Source organism: Dermacentor silvarum, chromosome 8 (genome assembly GCF_013339745.2).
Source record: "Dermacentor silvarum isolate Dsil-2018 chromosome 8, BIME_Dsil_1.4, whole genome shotgun sequence".
NCBI classification, from domain to species: Eukaryota; Metazoa; Arthropoda; class Arachnida; order Ixodida; family Ixodidae; genus Dermacentor; species Dermacentor silvarum.
Window position 1 is genome coordinate 127,082,966 of NC_051161.1, and position 24,840 is coordinate 127,107,805.

Consider the following 24,840-nt stretch of genomic DNA (forward strand, 5'->3'; position numbering starts at 1 on the left):
GGCACGTTTGATTCTCCTCGGGACGACACGTCGGCACTTCTGAAGAAGTTGCGACGCATCCCGACGTTAGGCCTAGGCAGGTGGGCCTAAGCTACGCTGAGCGCCATCGCTGACGAGCTTATCACCGACGAACCGACGAGCTCACCGCCGGAAAAGAGACAACGTGAGTCGTCGGCACCTACAGCAGTAACGGCACCCGAACTACTTGGACCCGACGTGAGGAACGTCAAGTCGGCGGACCGTAAGAGTCCACATTTTGATATCGACGCAGTTAGGCCGGGGCCAAGGTGGTCAGACTTTTAAGGGCGAAGACTAGGACTGACCTAGAAACGTTAAGGCGGAGCTAGGCTCCGGAAATGAGATAGTTGTTTTTCCAGTAGTGCTGTATTTAGTTTTGAATTCTCTATTAAGTACGCTTTTTCGTGGAGTGATGTCTTTAGTTTTTCGTACCGTTAGTTTTGAGTTTCAGTTTCAGTTTTGTGTGCCGCGTGCTTCTACCTCTCCTGTATATATTAAATCTTTGTTTGCCGTGCCGCCGGTCGTGTGTCTCCTCCATCAAGAGTAGCGCATGCTCGCAACTCTCCGCACTCCCAAGTAAAGGTGACAAAAAACTGAACACAAATTTCTAGGCATAATTCTGGACGCGAAGTTAACATTTATCCCACATCTAAAGTATCTAAGAAACAAGTGCATGAAAACAATGAGCATCTTGAAAGTGTTGTCTCGCACTACGTGGGGTAGTGACACAAAATGTCTACTGAATTTCTATAAGAGCCTGATTCGATCACGTATAGACTACGGTTCCATTATATACCACTCCGCGACTCCGAGCTCCTTGAAGATGTTGGACCCTGTCCACCATCTGGGCATCCGCCTTTCTACGGGTGCATTCAGAACAAGCCCCGTAGAAAGCCTATATGCAGAATCAAATGAATGGTCACTCCATCTGCAGAGAATGTACTTGTCCTTTGTGTATTTCCTGAAAGTAAACTCAAGCAAAACACACCCTACCTACACAGCTATAAATGACCTGTCCAGTGCCCAAACCTTTCAGAACCGCCCTAGCGTAAGAAAGCCCTACGCACTGCGAGTAAGAAGTCTTGCCGAAGATATGGATGTGTCGCTCCAAGAACACGATGTCATGTCCTCTCCTGTACAGCTGCCGCCATGGCAGTGGCAGCTGATTGACTGTGATCTGTCCTTCGTTGATGTTACAAAGTATGCGCCGGTCGCACATATCCGTATGCACTTCCTCGAATTGCAGCACAAATACTCTTGTCCGGAATATTTTACTGACGCCTCAAAGTCGCACACTGGCGTGTCTTACGCGGCGGTCGGTCCATCCTTTTGGGCTGCCAGAGTTCTACACCCAAACACAACCATCTTTACAGTGGAGGCCTACGCCATCCTGGTGGCGGTTAAACACATCAAACGGTTAGACATACCCAAGGCAATCATCTTTACTGACTCTTTATCCGTGTTGAAATGTCTAAAAAGTCTAAGTAGGCAGAGAAACCCCGTAATTATAGCTCTTTATTCCATAATTTGCACCGCGTATGCATCCAAGCAACAAATTGTGCTGTGCTGGGTGCCAGGGCACCGCGAGATCGAAGGGAATGAGTTGGCCGACAAGCTAGCCACATCTGCTCATACAGACGCTGCCACTTTGCCCATAGCCGTCCCTGTAATGGACCTAAAGCCATTTATCAAGAAAAAGGTCAGAGCCTACTGGCAACGTCTGTGGGACAGAGAAACGAACAACAAACTACATACTATCAAGCCTCACCTCGCTCATTGGCCATCAGAATCGAAAACACGCCACACACAGGTTACACTTTGCAGACTCAGGATAGGACACACATACAGCACACGCATACTTATTGTCCGGTGGCGATCTGCCTGTCTGTGACGAATGTGGCGAGCCACTCAGTGTACTTCATGTCCTCTTACAGTGCCCTGAGCTGGAGCCTCAGAGGAAAAAACATTTTCCATTGCCATCACGGCTAAATCTCCCATTACATCCTTCTATGTTTTTGGGCAATGAACCTCTTTTTAAATATCAATCACTTCTCGTGTTTTTAAAGGACATACATAATTTTCGTGTTATCTATCCAGGTGACGTGTAGCACGGCCTCTCTGCAGAGGCCACTGCTGCAGTATCTTATCAAATAAAGCACATGCCTCATGGTCTTTGTCCACAAAAGCCTTCGGTAGGCGTCGTGCTACTTTTATATCCTTAATTTTAACACCATGACCACTTCTCATACATTCACGACCCACAGATCACTCCACACGTCACTACCATAATTCTATTCGATGTATGTTTTACGCTTATATACCGTGATTTGTTCTTAGGCCCCTTTACAGCCACATAGCATCCTATCATCGGAACTCGCCGATCATCGCAAACATACCATTCATTGTCTTGGCGCTCTTTGGCCACATTTGGCCCTTGCGCCACAAAACACCAAATATCATCATCATCATCACAGCTTGAGCATGCAGCCTTGGATATGGATGTCTAGGCTGTATTAATACTGTATGTGAACACCGTAGTGTCGTAGTTTTACTGCCTACATTTGCAAACTGCTAGGAAGTTCAACGCTTTCTCAGATCTCGGGATCTGTACACTTCTGGTGCTGACTAATCATCAGAAGAGGGCCCCAAGAACGAAGTCGGGAAAGTCCTAATTCAGAGATGTATGCAGTTTCAGTGCTCTAATGAGTCTGCAGGCTCATTTAGATGGTAGAGAAATATTTGTTGAAGAAACATGAAAAGGTTGCACTTAAACGTGTTAATCCATTGGCTACCAAAGCCGGTAATTCGCCAGGCGAGAGCTTTTGTAGGCATAAAAAGCTAATTGTAGATGCCATGGCAGCTAATATATTCTGGACTAATTTAGAAATATTTTCAATAGGGGATGTTCACTTCAAGGGTGGTTAATTTTTTCTTCATTTGATATTTATAGAACATTTGCATGTGCATTCTGACATCTATGTGCCTTCCCTCTTTAGATTATGAACTCTAGCAAACAAAATTTATTATGGCAGTGCAAAGTCTGCAGTGGAAAAAAAAATTAAAATATACAGCATCGCAACAGCATTCGACTGCAGATGTAGTGGTTGTTTGGGCTCATGCACACTGGTGATTGACTGCCACTTGCGACCAAGGAGTGACTCACGGCGACTGATGCTCCCTCTGGCAAGCAAGATGTGCCCGTCGCCACACCGAAATGTATTGCGATCGATGCCGTTCACGTCTGCTCCTACCAATATCGCCATGTAAAATAAGCATGAGCATATACAGACGTTCTGTTCCTGTGCATCTCATTGGCTCAGAAGCATTGCGAACGCAGTCACGTGATTTAATAAAAGTCTAGCAGGGAGTGACTGAACCAAAACAATCTATTTTCGACCAAAGCGATCATTTGCAACTTGGTTGCGTGACATCTGCGAGTTGCCAGTGTGAATGAGCCCTTTAGCTTGTTCTGTAGCAAAAAAATGCACATTTGGCAGATAGCAAATTTTAATAGGATTTAGCATAAAAGAACTGAAAGTAGAGCTAGTTGGTCTTTATTAATCTTCAAACGGCTTTTTCAGAGCAAGAAACAACACTGATGACAGCATTGTCTGTATGTATGTGCATCTTTTAAGTCTGTGTTTCTTGTGCTGAGAAAGCTTTTTGAAGTTGAAGCATTTAGCATGACATTTTTCTTGGGGAATTTTAGCAGGTTCATGAGGATATCTGGCATATACCAGTGAATTTTTATTGTTTCAGCAAACAGTGATCTGCATATCAGTCTTTGATAATACTATTGATATTGGTATGCAGTTATTGTTCATACAACTCCTTTGGCATGCTATAAAGTGTAAACTACTGAGCACTAAAAAAAAAAAAGATAGAATTCAATAGGCAGTCTGCCACAGAATTGTAGTTGTATATAAGAGCCATAGGTCAGTACTGTAGCCATGTACTTGGGGTGTTGCTAGGTTTATTAATTAAGATTCAATATTTACTGGCCTTAGAAATTTAATATTTTGACCATCTTATTGCATTGAAATGAAGTTATTGTACCATGATTTTAAGCAAATCCTGTTGGATTTTTAATGTTGTTTTAGTGAAATCTCTGCAAAATTAGTCGTTGGGTATGCCAGGTTGTGCTGGCATGCGCAGTCAATGCCACTGCCGCACAAGAACGTTATCAGCAGTTTGCTTGTGTGCGGAGCACTTGTCGTCACATGCCAGGCTCCCAGCTGCAGAAGCAAGAATAATAAAAGAAAAATTCGGGCAGATCTCGGCTATGATGACTATCCAAATATGCAAACAGCCGAAACACGTCGTGTACGAGGCGTGCTCTGAAGTCGGGCCCCTCTCCTGCTTCCCCCTGGACACGCTGCAGCTTCTGACGGCACTGCCGTAAAGTTAGCATATGCCCTCGTGAATGGTCCCCATTTTCGGACTGCGCACTGCCTTTGGTATCGGCCCGCACTTTTTTTGCAGCGAAGCTGTTAAGGGCTCACTCCTCGATGGTCGCGTCCGGCAATAGAAAAAAACTCATTGGCCGTATGCTGTATGTGCGACTGAAAGCACGCAAGGGCGAGGGACGCATGCTATCTGCTTCAAACCTCTTGCGGCCATAAGCAAAGGGCAATAGAGAGAATGCAATCATGATGTGGTTTTGTATGCAGTTGCGTGTTTCTAACCATTAAGGCGTGTCTCTGTTGTTTCTAAGTGCTAGCTGACGCGACCAAGGAGTGGTGAAGGTGAGAACAGGGGTGGGACTTCTGCGCCAATTGTGCATTTTTGATCAAGACTCAAATTCCTGCGCCAAACACAGAAAATTGACCGAAATTGCACCATGCTGCACCAGAACGGCTTCGGCAGTGGCTGCAAACAGCAAGCGGATTCGTTCTTCGAAAAAGAGTGCAGCCATTCACATTACGCGCACCGCGTGAAGACACCTCCCGCAGAGTATCTCGTAATTTTCACGCTTATAACAGTGGACTTTTCAGTGCTTCGAGCGAGTGGCAGGCGCGCGTGCGGCCACTGCCGGCTGTTGTCGCTGCTGTCGGAACATGGCTAGGGCGGCTGTGTTTAGAGTGTACTAGAATATACCATTTACTGGGCAGAGCGGCGCAGCGCTCCCTAGCTGAGGTGCAAAACAACAAAAAGTATAGGCTGAGAAGCACAGCGAGCTAAGTAGATATTTCGGAGGCACGCGCTGCCGTGGGTGAAGCGGGCGTGCATCTGTGTCCCCAAGGCCGGTATAACATAAAACTATTCCAATCTGTTTTTATGCCCATATGGGCGAGGCGTGAGCCATTTTGACCTATCACGAAATGCTAATGGCGGATTTGTAATAAAATGACGCAGTATCGCCCGAAAGGTGAAACATCGATTGCCATAGCAAATTAGTAGACAGCTATAAGAAGCAAGAATAGTATTTTATCGGCCGTATAAACATGCAAACGTGTTCACTCACTAAATTAACAAGCATGGTGTCACGTGCGCACATGCAGACATGAACACATCTCACTCGATTACCGCAGAAACTCGCTGTGAAAACGCTGGAGTGAGCAAGCGCGGCAGCAGCAAGCGACTTCACCTTTGTGCTGCCTTGCTTCAACGTGAACTAAGCGTCGATAAACAGCGCACACGAAGCTATCAGCACTCGCACTCTGCCCCTATCGCACATAGCTCCCCCGGTGCCTTGCGTGCGATGGAAGACGGCACGCTTCGTCCCCGCTTTCCTCCCTCGCACACGTGAGATTAAGCCACCATCGTCGGCTCACCCTCGTCGGCTCATCTTCTTCACTCGCACTTACAGTATACGGCGCGCGGCGATGATGCGATTGCCCCTGGACTTTGTATGGAACATCACAGCGACGGCGACGCCAGAAATGCTCCTGGAGTGTCCATATAATTGCTATCGCAACAAAAACAGATTGGAATAGTTTAACATTATACCAGCCCAGGGTTCATTGCGGCTCTCTTGGTCTGCGGTGACATATGGTGACACAGAAATCGTGTTACAGTGTCGATTGGATCGCATAATTTGAGAACATTTTCCGCTATCGTCATGAGCGTAGGCGCGGAAATATATAGTTTGATCGTTGTGCAACCAATGTTTCCGGCTGTACAGGAAAGCATGCGCCAAGCCGCCGCTTGACCCACTCTTCCATATTCTAGTACGCCATAGCTACGAGGTGCACTTCCACTAAGAGCTTCCTGTTGGTTGTTTCTGTGTTTCATTGTGGTCTTGAAGTGCGCTGTCGTATTCCATTATTCCACCAAAATTCAGATTGGCCTGCACCAAGCTGCTCCAAAATGCTATTTTCTCTGCTCCAAACTGCTCCAAAACGCATTTTGACCTGCTCCAGAAATTGCGGCAAAATGACTTTGGACAGTCCCACCCCTGTGAAGCACAATGTAGTTGTTTTTATTTCCACCAGGTGCCACTACACACGACTGTCCACAATTCTTAAGTCAATGTTAACAAGTCAAGTTGATTTATGGAAGGGCTTCTAGAAGCAGTTTCGATTGTCTCAAAACACTAGCTGCCAAGAATGGTGAAGCTGAGAATTGTGCATTAGAAGCCTGCACCTGTGGTTTAATGGTTAGAACATCTGGCTATTGCAATTGCGCTAGAGGACCCAGGTTTAAATTGAACCATATGACACTCAAATTTAATAAAACAAACATTGCTACAGCTTGTGCTAAACCTCCCTCCCCCATTGAGCCTACTTGGCAAGAACCATGCCGACCCATGCCAAACCCAGGGGATAAAGGCAAAGAGATCTTCACTTTAAAGCTAACGAAAGGCTTCATTGAAGTGAGTATTGCTGTCTGTCACTGTTGCGGCAAAACACAATGCACAATGTTTCACGGTAATACGGACAGATCAGATCGCTGTTATTCCTTTGACTGATAAAATCTATGCATTTCTTTAGGTATTGTTGCAGACGATCGTCCCAATTCAGTTTCTAACTATGGGACCTCTTTTTGTATATACATCTCTTGGCAGGTACTGCCATCCAAACATATTACATTTAAAGAAGTGTAATCAGAAATGTCACCTCTGCTCAAACTTTGAGCTAAAACAGATTGTATCTTCAAGTTGAAAGAGCCATATCTATGCTTGGGCCCCTTCGTTTAAGCAATGCATCATGTCGGTTACATTGTGCAATGTTTTTCAGGCATCCCAACATCTTGTGCCTCTATAACTGGTTCCACGATGAGACGAGGGTCTACCTGATCCTGGAGTACGCACCCCAGGGCGAGCTCTACCGCCAGCTCACGTCGGCCAAAAGGTTCAGTGACAAGAGGGCTGCCACGGTGAGAGGACAGTCGAAACTCGTCGTAACCAAGTTACAGCCTACATGAAAATACTAGGAGTGTGCGAATAGATTTCGAATTGAATATTGAATCGAATCAAGAAAATAAAGCCGAATATCGAAATTGAATATCGGACAACTGAACACAATGTTTATGCTTCCAAATTTTCGGCAAGAAACGCAGTGCAGCACATGCTCAGGAGGGTAATCACATCACTTAACAAGACCCTTGCTAGCTGTGGGTTACTTAGGCAACCGTGAATTGAGGTGCATAGCATGTTCTACTCTTATTAAAGGGAACACCAAATTAGTGTGCCAGCACTGGTAACGACTCAATTCATATACGAAGGTCTGGAAAATATTTATTGATGGAATGTCTGTCAGATAAGATTAAATGCTTTTTAATCCTATTGGACTAAGGGCTGGTCTGGCTGCTGGAGCCAGATTTATATATATATATATATATATATATATATATATATATATATAATTACTCTGGCTGTGCCCGTCCAACGCGGGCTCTGATCTTCACGACAAGTCCAAGTGGGACGCCCTACTGCAAAGCGCGGACTTTACGCATCAACGACAGGCCGTCCAGAGGGCCCGCGACGTCGCCGAGAGTCACCAGCTCCCGGTTCCGTCATGGGCGGAGCCACCAACTTGATTGGGGTGCCTTCGGCTCCCCCAATCTTTTTCCTCAGGACCTTTTAATAAAGTTCTTGTCAACTGTCAACTGTGAGTGCAAGTATAAGCGCTGCTGCGCATGACTGCTATTGATTCTGATTTCATGTGAATCTGGCTGGGTCTCTTCTTGGTTACTGAGTGAATTATATATTTATGACCTCTGCATGCAAGTGGCGATGGTTCCATCCATAATGTCGTAATTTATTAAATTTTTTTATTTTTCAGGAGTTGTTAGCATTGCCTACTGGAAAGAGAAGCAATACTGAGACACATATCTTTCACGTGCATTTCACATGCTGTTGATAAACGACTCGGAAAAACTTTGGAGGGGGGGGGGCGCCTATGGTTGGCGCCTATGGCGCGGCTTCTTGCGAAGTGCCATTATGAAATTACTGTTGCCAGGCTTAAAACACGCGCGAAAGGTACAAAATGTGATTTTTCATAGACAACTACCACCATCTAGGGTTGAAAATTGCAAGCAAAGCAATTGACAACTGTGATAAGTCTTTGGCGGTGGAAGGAGTGGAAAATGGGGCCGGACGAGTGTGACTCGTCATTGGTGATATTGGTAGAAACTCGGGTGACGAGTACAGCTCGGGGTTGGCGGCTAAAGGGTTAATAAGATAGAAGTCCAAAGTAAGACAGGACGACAAGGACAAGTGCTTGTTTAATGAACGACAAGAAACAGAGGTAAAAAACGAACATACCTAATGCAGAAGAGTGGTGGTAACACACCAAGGAAGACATTGGCTTTAAAAAAAATGTATGTGATCAAGTTAATACAAAACAAACGCAAGCGTGGTGCCTCTGACAGGCCAGCAAGGGGCCTCCTGTCATTTCTTATGGCTCGTTTGTGACTTACTGCGCCAGTACGTGGCATGTAAATAATGCTAAATTACAAATGTGGTTTGCACTGTTAAAAATGTAATTGTGTGATCGCGTGGAATCGGTGCACTGGCATGCTGGCTGTGGGCCAGCCAAGCCAAGCTATTGGCTAAAATGTCCATGTATGTCCAGATTGTGGAGCTTGAAGTTGCTCTTGCTAAGTATTTGACATGTTCTTGCTACCATAGTACACGTACTACGACGTGTGAGCCAACTAATATTCACTTCATGTGAACAATATTGTCATGGATCAAATGTTATTGGTTTTGTCAGTAGAATACTCATTAAAATAATGCTTCACCAAACAAATCCTATATTGACGTGTTTATATCGGATAATTTATCACATCGGTGATCATTATCCAGACGTTCGCCCATGTCTTGTTGTTCAGCAAGTTGGTGTTTTGATGCAATGGTAGATTGGGACGTAATCCACCATTTCATCAACTGCACTATCAATTATTGGGTGCAGTTTGCACCTACTAGGTGCAACACTGCACAGACAAAGAGCAAGCACCATAGCAATTAATCTGCGCTGCTGCTTTCACCATGCCAAGGTGTTAGTGGATATGTCAACCAGTCACCAGTGCTGCTTTAATGGAACACATTTCATAGAAGAGCGCTGAAATAGGGTCACCTTGTTGCAGGTTCATTCTATAGCAGACACAGTCTTGTAAGGGGGGCAAAATTGGTGCAGATTAATTGAGCTAGAAACCGTACGAAGCTTTGCACTTCCTGCTAAATCTGTGTATGGCTGACTTTTCCTTTTGTTAGTCCACGTCCATCTTGCGGATTTCTGCTGCACTTATTTGTTAGTTTGTGAACTTCGCCAGTGCTTGTTGGAGAGCTAGTTGGTTTGGATTCGTCAGTAAAATCAATGTGAACAGACCAATTCTGCAACGTGTGTGTCATCTTCCTCCTGTCTTAAATTTAAAACGTTGCTTGTGTGAAAATGTTGACTGCCTCTCGGCACTTGGTGCCATGAAAAGTGATGTTCAATTCCTTCGAGTGTGCCGCTAAAAAAAAAAGAAAAAAGTGCTGCCTTTGTATGTAGAGTTGGCAGAGTGCGATGATCCATAGTTGAAAAAGTGTTCAATAGATGCTGCTACAAATGCAGAGAAATAACAGCTCCCTCAAAGTGCACTTGTGAGTGTTGGACCCTACTTGACATCCAACTGGAAACAATAATATTTTAATATGTTGGGAGGGACCCTACATGTGACTGCAAGAGTTAAACAGGGCAACAGACTGTGTGATTTAGAGGGCATATGTGGTTAGCTGATATCCTAGTTAAAATTAAGAGGAACTAGTGGAGCCAGTCATGTAAGGTGTAGAATCAATGATTGATGCTCTGAGACGACGGAAAGTGCTTATGGAAGGCACGGACTTTCTCATCGTATGCAGCAGGCAGCTTCGACACACACTGGTATGCTGACGCAGAGAGAAACCAGTCCTCTTAATAAACTTCAAAGCCAGCAGCAGGGCTTAGGCATTGAAGTTTGTCCTGGGTATGCCCACTTCCAGGCTCGTTGCATGATCATATATATCGCGTGTCACAGGCTGGAACCACTCGTGCATTTCAGTGCTGTATGCCGCAAGCTTGGCCTCCAGAAAGCATCCAGTCTATAGCTTGCAGAAACCTCTTTGCTTGTTGCCACAGCCGCAAACTTTGCCTCGCTGCAGCCACCACTCCCCCACTACCCGTTCAGAAATGTCAAACTTGCGGCCTGCCGCGTATGTTTGTGTCTTCAGTGTAAAAAATGGCAGCTCTCCTAACCATTGCCGTGCATGTGCGCCGAATGCTTATTGGACTCTTGACGATTGACGAAGCATGACAGTAAAACAGGCCTGCCATTCAAGTCAAGTGCGCCAAACAAAGAGCCAAAGAGAGACACATGAGCAGTGTCTGATCTTTCATAAACTATTGGTACTCCCCAGAAGTGCCACTGCTCAGAATGTCGGTATCGCTGCGATTGGAACAGTGGCCCTTTATAAACTGTCGACACTCCCATGAGCGCTGTGTGTGCAGTACAAGTTCTTAAAATCTTTTAAATCCTTCCGAACAAGCACGCAGATGGAAAGCTATGGGGAGAGCTGCAGAGCAAACACAACGTCGTAACTGCGCCCTAGCGTCCCTGATATCTCGTTTGTGTCGCCACAGCTTGGTTTCGATTGTAAGTCGCTTCGGATTTTCAAATATTGAAAAATCGGTCGACTTACAATCGTGTAAACACTCTCTCTCTCTCTGTATGTGTGTGTGTGTGTGTTTGCTGCTATCATGTAGTGTTCATATTGCTGTGATGCTTATGCGGTTTCTCCTCTTGCACAGTACATCTACCAGCTTTGCAATGCGCTCAAGGTTTGCCATAGCCAGAAGGTCATCCACCGAGACATCAAGCCAGAAAACCTTCTCGTTGGCTTCAACGGCGAGATCAAGATTGCAGACTTCGGCTGGTCCGTGCATGCGCCATCGTCCAGGTGCGTCTGACCATTGCTTCTCTTTGTGAACCTCGCCGGGTTTCGATACCGTGGCTGCGGCCTGGCTGTTCTCTTGCCGAATAGGCCCACCAATCGTAGCAGCGTATGCACGCCGCTGGGTTCATTACAGCGCCACCAGATGGCGTTTGCATCCGCGCCACCGTACGCAACCGGCTGCGCGTGGTAGAGAAAAAAAAAAAGAATGGGAAGTCCGCCTTCGCGCATCGGTAGATGCATGGTAATGAGGAAGTAAATGCTTCTTCCGGATAGAATGAATTCGAATTGCACTACATACGTATGCACATGCTACATCTAAAACCACGACGTGTTCAAGGCGTCCGTCTTACTCGCTAGTTGTTGGCATCTCTGCTTAACAAAGGCTCGGTATAATTTGTGTGTGTTTGTACGTGTTTATACTCTTTCTGCACCACTTGCGCATACTTTCGCTGTATATAGATTTCAACTCGTTGGATTTGCGGCATTTTTCTTTTTCTTGGCAAATGCTGGTGGTCGATCTGGACCAGCTTTATTTGCTGCATGGCCAAGATTTTGCATTCCATTAGCAGGCCTGGCAACCTAAAATACAGTTATAATGAAATCGCTTTACTCAAGATTTCTTCCGGTCCCAATCCAAACGCATACATTTTAAGCCGCATTACTCGAAGTGCGCGAAGAGCTTGACCCGCTTAGAGCGAAGTGGCGAGCGGAGGCATCGCCAGCGGCGACCCTTTTGCGCATGTAGTGTCAAATTAATACCGCCGACGAATTAGTCTCGTGCAGGCACAGAACAGGCCACAGAAGTACCAAACCCACGACCGATGACCGCCTAGTAACGGGTGCCAAGTGAATGCTGAGTGCTCCCTATTGTGGAGTCAACGGAAGCTGTCAAATTCCATGGTCCAGCGTGCCCGAACCATTAATCTCAGTCGTAGTCGCATCGCTGGTGTCCCCCGTGATAGAATCCACACAAAAATAGTTTTCCTGATGCTTTGCAATGCCAGGAAACCGTGGTGTTGGATGCCCAAAAGTGGCCAAAAGACCGCAGGCAGACTTGCGTCGTAGCATTCCATGGGGTGAGCTTGTTGAGCAAAGTTTTACCACTCTAAAGAGCACTTCTGGCGCTGAAACGTGCCGAAAACCACAAAAGGAGTGTCCCCCCGGATTATAAGTGCCATGTTCGACGCGAGGAGCTACGTTAACAAATCGGGAAGACTACTTTGGAGAAGTCGGTCTACAAATTTGCTTGCCGCTTTCCATAATCAGCCTGCATTGCAATAAAACATTGCCCCTAGCTTCATTGCACTTTTGACAGTGCAAATCGACCGATAACTTGGCCGAAAATACGAAAAATCCGAGCGTCGTCAGTGGCGAGTCATGCTGTCAACATGACGGGTCAATGCAAGCTGGCGTTTCCCCGGCAATTTTCTCGAGCCGGTCATGCTCGATTCGCGCCATCCGACTTCAGACAAACGGTCTAAATAGGTGGTAGGGTCATTGAATTTTGTTCCTAGACGTTTGTCAATGGCACGGACGCGACGGTGCACGAACACCGCCACTCGAACCCGCGAACACCGACACTTGAACCCGACAGTGGTGCGCCGAAAAACTCGCGTTTTGCAAGCTTCACGGCTGCACACCTCGGGAAAAAATTGCCCAGTGATCATGCAAAGCCCCTACTGCAAAACCGTTCAGTTTGATGATCGCGCTGCGTACCCACAATGAGCGGCTAATCGTTTTTTGAGCACAACGCACAACCTCAGACTAGAGCCACGGCATTTGCGGCGCTTTCCAGCGCGATAATCTCGTAGTCTTCCGTGACCTCCGCACACCCCCCCTATAAAAGCGCCCATTGCCTTCCCCTCCTCATTGGCTCTCCAGTCTGCAAGCCGTTTGGACGCCATTCACTCCTCCCACTCTCCATGTCAACTCCTCGCCTCCTTGCTGCCAGTTTCGACATCGCTGCTCCTCCGAAGCTGCCCTCTTCCAGCCTACCCTCCCTAGCACAATCTTCCACCAACGGGTGCCCTTCCGCAGTTCCTGCTTCTTGGTCTCCACGACTCTGATCGCCTTTCTTCTGCTACACGTGAAGCCAATTGCCAAGCCCGCTATTGCAACGATCGCCATCACCAGTGCGCACAGACGAGGAAAGCGAGATGCCCTGACGACATTTTGAAGCGTGTATTGAAAAACGAGGAAGCTGTGCTGGATGGCTTTGAAAAGAGCTACTCAGCGAAGAGAAAGAGGAATGCCTTTCTTCTGCTACACGTGAAGCCAATTGCCAAGCCCGCTATTGCAACCATCGCCATCACCAGTGCGCACAGACGAGGAAAGCGAGATGCCCTGACGACATTTTGAAGCGTCTGCCTTCTGCGTCGCCTGCCGCGTTCAGTCGCTTTGGCATCAACGGCGTGTGCTGTAGGCCACGTGATTGTGTGTTATTCGGAGTGCTTCATTAGGCGTGCTTCGTGTGTGCTTTTGTGGTCTACAGTGATAAATGGTTCCGTCAGTCTCTGGATGAAAGTGTTTGACTTTGCAGCAGAAAGTTCTGCTGATAAAAGAAGTCGAAAAAAGCGGCCAGCTGGAAACTGACATCGCAAAGGAATTCGCCATACCGTCGTCTACTTTATTAACTGTATTGAAAAACGAGGAAGCTGTGCTGGATGGCTTTGAAAAGAGCTACTCGGCGAAGAGAAAGAGGAATCGCGATTCGAAATACCCCGAAGTGAAAGGTGCACTTCTACAGTGGCTGAAGAACACCAGGAGTGCAAATCTCCCCGTACATGGACACGTGCACTTACTGCAAAAGCAAAAGCTCTTGCCCTCCAAATGGGCCATAGAGATTTCAAGTGCAGTAATGGCTGGCTTGAGCGATTCAAGGAACGACACGGGGTGACCTCGAAGCCGATCGTTGGCGAAAGCGCAGCCGTGAATCGTGACACTGTAGACGTAAGGCTTCAACATCGGCTCCAAGTTCTAGTTGAAAAGTATGAAGACAAAGACATCTACAACCTAGATGAGGCTGCATTTTTCAACAAAATGCTCCCGAATCGCACGTTCACTACCGCTGGCAGATCCTCATCCGGAGGAAAACGGAGCAAGGTGCTGTTTGGTGCCAATGCAACAGGCAAGGACAAGCTTCCCTTGTTGATAGTGGGGAAGGCAGAGAAGCCACGGTGCTTCCGAAATGCAGCTATTTCCAAGGAATGCATCTACAGAAGTGTCACAAAAGAGCACGTAATCAAAGCGCACGCCGCGTGTCACGCAAGCCAGCGAAAGAACACGCCGGCTCCACGGCAACTTCAACAGAGGGGTAGAGCGCATACGCCTCAAACAAGCGACGCGACCAACGGCGTCTAGATGTCTAGAAGAACATCGACGAAGCGACGGTAACCAGAGACAGAGAGCGCGGGCGCTGAGGCACCTTCTCGCCCGGCGAGTCGAGAGATAGAGAGAGATTACTACTGCGTGAGCGTGCGCCAACAGGATGAGTCATCACACTCCCGCCCCCTCTTGACGACGCTCTGACAGCGGCGGGTGAAGATGCGAGAATTGACTAGAAGATTCCCAGGCTTTGGCCATGCTACAGGATCACGACTCCAATAGGAAGATTCGAGAACGCCAGTGACGGCTATATAACCGCCGTGCGAGAATCAGAAGGGGGAACAGACCGCTCCGGTAAAGAGATGTAATGGGAAGACAGACCGTCTGCGGAAGAAGGGGATTCCCCGGCAAGCTAGTCGACGAGTTCATCTAGCGTCTGCATTTCTTCGAGATTTGCCCCGAGCTATGCCAAGATCGTCTGACTCAAGACCAGCACTGGCAAATACGATTGGACACTTAGTGTTCCTATTCGTTTTGTACTTTACTTGTTGAACTCTTAGTGCTTGTCGTTAATTATTTTCCTGTGTTTTGTGAATACCCATCTGATTTGTATTGTGTTGTGTCTAGCCTAAGTGTGCAAGTGTGTGTGTAACTGCCTTGTGTGAAGAATATATTTTGTTTCGTTTTGACAACTCTGGGCTCTGACTCTGGACAGCAACCGGCATTTGCTGGTGCACCAGAGGGCCCATTCTTAATTGTCCTTGCTTTCGTGGGATTATTTTCGGAAGCTGATAAGTCGGCTTTGGAAATTGGTTCGGCGTCTGCGCCTCGCCTCATTCACGGGGTCTGTGACAAGAAGTAACAAGCGAGCAGGCATGACTGCTGTTATTTTTGAAGACTACGTGCTCCTTCTGGATAAACGATTCGATGCAAAGAATCGGCAAGTGCTTTTCATAATTGACAATTGTCTGAGCCTCGGGAAGACTGACAACCTCAAGGCGATCATGGTGGAATTTTTGCCTGCAAACACAGTCGCGCACTGCAACCGGTGGATCGGGGCATCATTGAGACCACCCGGTAGTTGTACCTCATAGCTCTTTTGCAGCGCATGCTCACAGCGTATGACGCCAGCAAGAGGTACAACATGGATTTGCTTGGTGCGATCTATTTGTGGAACTTGTCATGGAATGAACTCGCACTTTAAAAGGTCGCCAACTGCTTTGCGCACGCCGGCTTTTTTCGCACCGTCGTCAGCAACCCTGGCGATGACCAGCCTGATGATGACTGGACTTGCAGCGATCTGTACGAGGCTATTCATAAAATTGTTGGCCAAGAGGTAGAAGGCAACTGCGAGACATCTGGGTGGCTGACGCTGCTGCTCCTGTCTGTGGCCGCCCCAGCGACGGATGTGGAGATAATTGACACTGTTGGTGGCCCCGACGAGGACGAAGAGCTAGGGACGAAGAGCCACGTGAAGTGCCAACTATGGTGCAGACGCGGGAGTACGTACAGCTGCTGCAAAATAAGTTTTAAATGCATGGGCGGCGACCACGGCCTCGTGCAATGCTTGGTCAAATTAGAGCAGGGGTTGCTCACGCCCGGTAGGAACTTGCAACAGCCAAAGCTCACTGCCTTTTTTGCACCTGAATAAAGTTTTGCTTCACTAAATGCGTTGTACTTTGACTTCCTCGTAGTTGCGCAATTAAAGCTTGACTGCTTTAGCTTTTCTCGAGTGGTCGCTTATATGGAATTATCGCTTATAACAAATTTTTTAGCTGTCCAGCTGACTTCATTATAACGAGGGATTACTGTATTAAAAATACTACACTCTATGGGATAAAATAATTTGGTGGAAGATAATCAAAATTGTTCGATTATTCATGATGTTATCTGCAGGGGTGGGACTCCTGTGCCAATTGCGCCATTTTGATACAGACGCAAATTCCTGTGCCAAACACAGAAGATTGACCGAAATTGCACCACGCTGCACCAGAACGGCTTCAGCATGTGTGCTCCGGCGGTGGCCCCGAACAGCGAGCAAATTTGTTCTCCGAAAAAGAGTGCAGCCCTTCACATTCCGCACACCGTGTGACGGCGCCTCCCGCACAGTTTCCCGTAATGTTCGCGCCTTTAGCACTAGACTTTTCGGCGCTTTCGAGAAGTGGCCGGCACGCGCACATGGCCACTCCCGGTTGTTGTCGCTACTATCAGATGGCCAGGATGGCTGTGTTTACAGTGAACTAGAATACAGTTGAGTGGGCCTGGTGGCACGACACTCCCTAGCTAAGGCACAAGACAACGAAAAGTAGGTTCAGGGCGCTTCGAGCAAACTAGAAAATAGGGAGGCGCGCGCTGCAGCAGGCTCAGCGGGAGGATGTCTGTGTCCCCAGGGCTGTTATAATGTAAAACTATTACAATCTGTTTTTATGCCCATATGGGCGAGGTGTGAGCCATTTTGGCCTATCACGAAGGGCCAATGGTGGATTTGGAATAAAAAGTCAGTTTCGTCTGAAAGGCGAAGCATCGATTGCTATAGAAAATTAGTAGACAGCTATACGAAGTAGGAATAGTAGTTTTATTGGCAGTATAAACTTGTAAGCATTCGCTTACTAACTAAATTAACAAACGTGGTGTCACGCGCGCACAAGCAAACATGGACACATCTCTACTCGATGACCGCTGAAACCCGCTGTCAAAACGTTGGAGTGAAGAAGCGCGGTAGCAACTGCCTCTCGCTTCAATGCGAACTAAGCGGCAAAAACACAGCGCGCATGAAGCTATTAGCATTCGCACTCTGTCCCCATGGCAGATCCCTTCCAAGATATAGGGCCCGTGTAACCTCGTCATACGCACCGGATCCCCCCCTCGGTGTCTCGCGCGCGAGGGAAGACGGTGTGCTTACACCCCGCTTTCCTCCCGTGCGCACGCTAGATTGAACCGCAATCATCGACTCATCCTCGCACATGCAGCATACGGCTCGCGTCGACGATGTTATCGCCCCTGGACATTATATGGAACATCACGGCGGCGATGACGGAGGAAATGCACCTGGAGTGTCCATATAATTGCTATCACAATAAAAAAAAAACAGATTGGAATAGTCTTACATTATACCAGCCCAGGGTTGATTGCGGCTCTCTGGGTCTGCGGTGACATATGGTGACCCAGAAATTATGTTACTGCGTCGATTGGGCCATATAATGTGAGAACATTTTCCGCTATCATTATGAGCATCGGCGTGGGAGTATATAGTTCAATCATAGTGCCACCGATGCTTTCGGCTTTACAGGAAAGCATGTGCCGTGCCGCTGCTCAACCCACTCTTCCATATTCTAGTACGCTATAGTAGCTACAAAGTGCGCTTCTACTACGTGCTTCGTGTTGGTTTATTCTGCGTTTCGTCATGGTTTCAAAGTGCACTGCCGTATTCCATCATTACACGAATATAGATTGGTCTGCTCTAAATTGCTCCAAAATGAAATTTTGTCTGCTCCTAACTGCTCCAAGACGAAATTTCACTTGCTCCAAAAATTGCTCCAAATTGACTTTGGGCAGTCCCACCCCTGTATCTGTTTACTAAGAATTTCCAGACTTTGAACTTGATAGTTGCAGCAAGAACAATCTGTGCCACAGGCAAACAGAAATGTTTCTGAAGTTTATTCATTAAATAATCGCGTAGTGGACTGTGAAACAGTGCATCGTGCTGATAAAGCTGCATGAAAAATTTTGATTCCACAGCTTATTTGCATTGATCTGCTGCACGCTTGGCAGGCCCCATAAACTGTTGTGGAATTTACTGCATTGCTAGAAAAAATTTGTGTCGGTAGAGGAAGTTTCGAAGGAAGTCTGCTGGTGGGAGATAAGCATTTTGCAAAAATACCTACCTGTAAATTTGCAGCGTGCCCTGCAGTTGAGCTACAATGAAATAACTAATGTATTGAAGTCCTATCTTAAATACTCGTCGCCTTAGTGTCTTGTATCTGTATTATGCACATTTGCAAAGTACTTTTGCCCACCCCTGACGATGACTTCAACTATCTTCTCATGCTCGTAGGAAGGTAGTGCCACTCCGTCAATCATGGACATGTACGGGCACTCCATGTGTGTCGTACATCAGTGTGTACCATTAATCCCTATCAACTTGCTCAGCTGTCTGTATTCTAAAGGTTTGCGATTATCATCAGCCTATTTGATGTCCACTGCTGGACCAGCTGACCACATTATGCCTGGAAATTTCCCAACTTCATCACACGTAGTTCTCTGCCGTTCTCAACTGGGCTTCCTTTCTCTGGGCACCCATTCTGTAACTCTGGTGGACCGCTGGTCATCTGCCTTGCGCATTACATGGCCTGCCCTAGTTCCTTTCTTCCACCCAACTAGAATATTGGCCCTCTGAAGGTTTATGCTAACCAGCAGATCGTGTGATGCGCTCTATGGTATTGGTCTCTATTGTATTGTGTGCATGTGATGCTTTCATTGGCCCCTGTGCTCTTCTGTTCTTTATTCGGTGAGGGGACTTGTGTACTTTTTATATCTTTTTTGCTGCCGCATTCACTGCATCGTGTCTTGCCTTTTCTTTGTAGGCGGGCCACTATGTGTGGCACACTGGACTATCTGCCGCCGGAGATGATTGAGGGTGCCATTTACGACGAGAAAGTGGACCACTGGGCTCTCGGCATCCTCATCTACGAGTTCTTGGTGGGAAAGCCACCCTTTGAGTCGCCCACAACGCAGGATACCTACCGGCGCATCCGCGAAGCCAAGGTGGTGTACCCTCCATTTGTGAGCGCCGACGCACGGGACCTCATTGGCAAGGTGAGCATTGAACACACTGTGGCCCAACCATGGCAGCCGCAGCGTTATTTTCATGGATGGGGCGGGTGGCCGTGAGTGGCACACTGTCTGAACCACTCGCAGCTTGCACGTGTGGCCAGCTCATCAAGTGACACTTAAAAGGGACACTGAAGGGAAAGATTGTCCATCCTCTATACAATCGAACAGATACTGTCACAGACAAAACCACAAAATACTTCGGTCGAAGCTATAGATCTTTTATGAAGCTGTCCTGGCACCTTCGTCGTAGTGTTCTTTGGGGAGCAATCCAACATGCCTAGCATGTTGTACTGAATTGCACCGAGCAGCTGTCATCTTTGTTAAGGTCGTGGCATTACCCCCTCCCTAGAAGCATCGTCTCGATGCGGATTATGTATGCACTGGAGATTGGCAGTTCGGTACCGTTAGTACCGAACTGTGATAGTGATACCGTTAACAGTGCTCCAACTCCTGCGCCAGATTGCGCCATACGAGATTTCCTACGCCATCCTGATAAAAATACCCAATTTTGCGCCGAAGTGCGCCAAAATTAGCGCCTGCGCATTTCTCCCGTTTGTAGATAGGGTAGGTGCCGATAGCGTGCGCACTGACGTATACAATGGAGGAATCAAAAGATAAATGCGCGGAGCACCACAAATGCCCGCCGCGAAAGAGCAAAAACGGCACTAGCATTCAAAAACGAAGTGGCGCAGTCCGCATCGCTAGGGTCCTCAGCAGCAATCGTACATGATACGTGACTGACAGCAACGCCGGAATGCTTTGTGCTTATTTGTGCCCTCAAAGCCCTTATTGTTGCGTTAATCGCCACGCGCAACACCGCGTTGGCGGCTAGCCGCGTGCTTCCATAAGTGCGTAGTCGTCATCTGTGATCGCGTCGATAGCCACCACAGTCTCGTCCGCAGTGGTTGCAGCAAACAGTAGTTTAGTTTTGACTCGGTGCGCGCGTCCACTGCGTGCCTTCACAACTGCGTAGTCGCCATCTATGATCGTGTCGATAGCGACTGCGGATTCGTCTGCACTTGTTGCAGCAAATGGTACTTTCGTTTTGACTTGGTGCGTGCGTCGGCTGCCTGCCTTCTGAACCGCAAGGTCGCCGTCCATGATCGTGTCGATAACGGCCGCGGTTTCATCAGCAGCGGTTGCGGCAAGCAGTAGTTGCGCTTTGACTCGGTGCAAAAATGTCAAAGATTAAGAGCACCGGCTACATCGCGATGGACGGCCGATTTGTTGGCGACCAGCTCTCTAGCGAAAAAATAACCGGATGTGCGCGTGGTAGTGAAAAGCGTGTCTGCAGATAAGACGCGCGCCACGGCCGTGCTGTGAAGGATGTTGCGAAGCCTTCGCCACTGCTAGCCCTTAATTAGTCATGAGATGACAAGAATTTCAGCTTCCTCACTGCTTTTGTGCAAAATAGAAACAAGATTTGCTGATGCATTCAGTAAATAAAAGCGTGTTGAAGTAGTAAGCATTCATTTATTGTTTTCTTGATACTCTGGATAATTGGACATTAGTGTAATTAGGACATTTTAATTCGGTTAATTCAGGGGGTGGGGGGGGGGGGTTCCTTGGTACTTCATGGAGTTTAGCAGGGTTCCCCGGAATGAACATGCTTGAGAACCCCTGATATCAGCTATCGTTTTGTTTTGCCTTTCTGTGTGCCCACTTGTCTGGGAATGGTAAGCAGTGGCTTTGCAGTGGTTTTGTCTGTGACAAACTGGTGGAGGTGTTGCGTATTCACAACTGAAATTGGTCACTAAAATCTGAGCAGTCCGTGACGACAGCTACAAGATGCCGCGGGCTACGCAAACCTCTCGAGCCAGCAAGACTGACAGATTGCCTTCAGCGATTCCAATATGGGGAGGATCGTCGTCTGTTTCCATGGTGATCAACGTAGTACACCGTGGTGGTAAAGTAGCGCAGTCACCCGAAATGCATAATACCGTAGACTGTGGGTGATAGTCGTCCGAATGAGTTGCGTGTTCGCTGGAAAAAGTGAGAAGCAACTCAGGAAGGTTTACGATTGGGCCGTACTCCCGAAGAAAGTCCATGCCGAGAATGACCTGCCTAGAGCACTCTGCCAGTATAATAAATGAACCAACAAATCTGGCTCTCCGACCTGTCGGCAAGAAACAAGGGGCAAAATTCGTCATCTCTACGTCTCATCTCAAGCTGAGATCAAAACATTAGGTATGTTTTGTCGTAATTATTGAGATGATCAGCTGTTTGTTTTCACGCTGTTAGGACTACAGACACGACACCGAGCCGTAAAACTGGTTTGATTTCTAGTTAGGAAATGGCGCCATAGCATTAGCAGATGCATTGTTCACTGCATCATTAATTTTGTACCCCGCTCTAGCATAGCACTGGTTAACGGTAGCGAGCAAACGCCAAGTATAGACGCCGAACAGACGATGTGCCGTAGGTGAATATTTATGAATGCGTTCGTCCTTATTGCTTGTTAAGGATGCTGCAAGGTAACTGGACGGAAAGAGTACAGGTAAAGTGAAGCCCTGCTGTCGCATGTATGTAAACGCAGCTTATGGTTACGGCGTCAAAAAAATTTTTTTGCGTCAATCCACCAACCATGGAGCATGTAACAGGATGGCAAGCAGACACTGAGCAGACGACGCGGCTCAGATGAACACACCTCGAGGGGCATTCGGCTTTCCTATTGGCTAGGAATTTGTGCAGCTTCCCCAGTGCTTACAACAGCTTGTGAGATAAAGTATAGACACGAAGCGTTCCGGCATTGCTGCCAGTCACGTATCGCATATGATTGCCGCTGAGGACCCTAGCGATGTGGACTGCGCCGCTTCGTTTTTGGACGCTAGCGCAGTTTTTGCTCTTTTGCGGCGCGCATTTGCGGTGCTCCGCGCATTAATTTTTTTATGCTGCCGACATATACGTCCGTGCGCACGCAATTGGCACCTACCCTGTCTGCAAATGGGAGAAATGCGCATGGTGCTAAGTTATGGTCTCCTAGATTCAAGTGTGAAAGCTTAGGCGCGCTGCCCATGGCTGCCAGTTTTCGGAGGTTGGGTGTCTACAAGCTGGTTGCGGATTTATTGCGCAGTTCACGCGTTGCCGTTACACACTGTGATGTGCTTTTTGACACTCGAGCATGAGTAAGGGGGGTTGTGTGGATTGAGCGCACCTTGTGTTTGCCGTTTTAGCCACTTGGCGACCACGGGACCTCGGAAAATTTATCAGTGTCCCGCGGAACCCCAAGCAGGGGCCTGCGGAACCCACTTTGAGAACCCATGGTCTACAGAAACGAGTATGTCGGCTGAAACAGGTTCACGGTTTGCAAAGAAAGGTGCCGAAGGTACGCAGTCAGCATTGTCGTCGTCGGTATCGTCGTCGTCGTCGACGTCGGGGTGTCGCAGCGGAGGGTCTTTCGAAGTGCGTTGGACAGCGGCCCCGCCCCCGGAGGTCGCTGTTTCTTAGTTTCCCCAACTTGGGCTCGTGGGCCGGTTGCCCATGGAAGCGGAGAATGTAGTGTAGCGACTAGGTGACGCCGATCGTCGAGGAGGTGGTGATCGTGACTGGCGCCTCTGTGGAGATGGAGATCGGGTCGTTGGCAGAGACTGTTCAAACAGTGGGAACTGTGCGTATGGTGACGGATGTTGACTGGCTAGATATTAGAGAGTTTTAGATTAGGGGAACGCAAGCGTTGGCGCCCCCTAGTTCTTGGGGCCACGATTCTGCGCATGCACAGAGGCCTATATGCATGCGCATTACAGTTGGCCCCAACCGCTAGGGGACCCCAACGCTTGCGTCCCCCTAATCTAAAACTCTCAATTGCTGGATTTCTCTTGGGCGCTTTCCCTCACGTGGGCGACGAGCGCCAGGGTGATAGCCCTGAAGTCCTATTCTGCGGTAATAGCATGCATGGTACAAGTGGCTCGCTTCGCCACAGTGGAAGCAGAGTGGCTGATAGTCAGGTGCGCTCCACACGTCTGACTTTCGCGTATTGTCACCCAGCTAGTACAGCTAGAATAGATGACCAGCAACAGATAGGCAAAAAACGTCAGCCTTTAGCAATGGCTGGACCTCGGAGAGCGCGCGCGCAACCATGAACTTCGTCGTTCTCGCCTCAAGGGGCCAGTGGCGCACGTGCCAACTTATTGCGCGTCAGTATTGATTCGGGGGCTCGTGGACTCGTACATATTTGTACGTGAAGTTTGGCCCTAGAAGTGGTACAGCAATTCTTCAGAAGAAGGCTGGTTACGGTGGTTCACGGGCTGCGCAGGTAGCCTCACTGCTTGCGCATAAGTCAGTACGGGGGCGGCTTCAGGTCTGGTTTGCACGAATGGCTGTGCCGCCTGGCGGACTTCTTTGCGGACGATATCTGTGAGAGATGTTACGGTCGGCTGAAATCGCACTCCCTGTAGTCGATCGAGCTCCTCACGCACGACACTACGCACAAGCTCTCGAAGCGCGTCAGTGTCACAGGGCCACGAGAGAGAAGATGTTGATCCCAGGCTAATTTGGCAATCGTAGATGAGGAGCGTTGCTGAAGGGCTCGCTCCATTGTTGTCGCCTCACTGATGAACTCAGCTACTGTAGCTGGAGGCCTTCGCATCAGTCTAGCAAACAGCTGCTCTTTCACTGCACGCATCAGCAGGCCTCAGTCATGTCAGGTTCAGCACACTTGAAAAGTCGCGACATGTCCTCTACGAACATGGCTACGCTTTCATTCGGCTTTTGAACCCTAGTCTGAAGGGCTTGCTCTGCTAGCTCTTGCGGGACTGCTGTACGTATCGCGTATCTGCCGTTGAAATTCTTGCCAGGTGGTGATGGATGGCTCGTGGTTAGCGAACCATGTTCGGGCAAAGTCCTCTAGGGCGCAGTACACGTTCCTTAGCTTTTTCCGTTCATCCAAATAATTAACCTTGGCCACACGATCGAAGTCATCGAGCCAGTCTTCCACGTCCTCAAAAGGCTCACCATGGAACGGCCGCGACCAGCGTGGCATGTGGAGAACCAGTGACGCAGGAGGCTGTCCTGTACCCTATGTCTCCTGTGTCTGGCTTGCGGTTGTGGTCGACATCCTTGGCAGATCTTGCAGGCCGTATTCCGGAGGCAGTCTTTGAAGCCATCGGCTTTTGCGTAGGTTATCCGCTTCCAGTTCCTGGGGGTCAGAGTACATAGACGCGTACCCAGCAACTCCACCAGTTTCTCAAGACTTCGGTCAAAGCTATAGATCTTTTATGAAGCTGTCCTGGCACCTTCGTCGTAGTCTTCTTCGGGGAGCAATCCAACATGCCTAGCATGTTGCACCGAATTGCACCGAGCGGCTGTCA

At 48.1% G+C, this 24,840-nt stretch overlaps 1 protein-coding gene across 2 annotated transcripts in view; it reads left to right on the top strand.

The window, feature by feature from the left end:
- The window catches only part of LOC119461684 (aurora kinase A-B), a 42,400-nt gene that overhangs the window by 14,558 nt on the left and 3,002 nt on the right, over nt 1-24,840 (top strand). For both annotated transcript variants that reach the window (XM_037723053.2, XM_049671884.1), the window contains exons 4-6: nt 7,197-7,335; nt 11,232-11,380; nt 19,285-19,516. In XM_037723053.2, the coding sequence (XP_037578981.1) occupies nt 7,197-7,335; nt 11,232-11,380; nt 19,285-19,516 (520 nt within the window). The remainder of the gene's footprint in view (nt 1-7,196; nt 7,336-11,231; nt 11,381-19,284; nt 19,517-24,840) is intronic.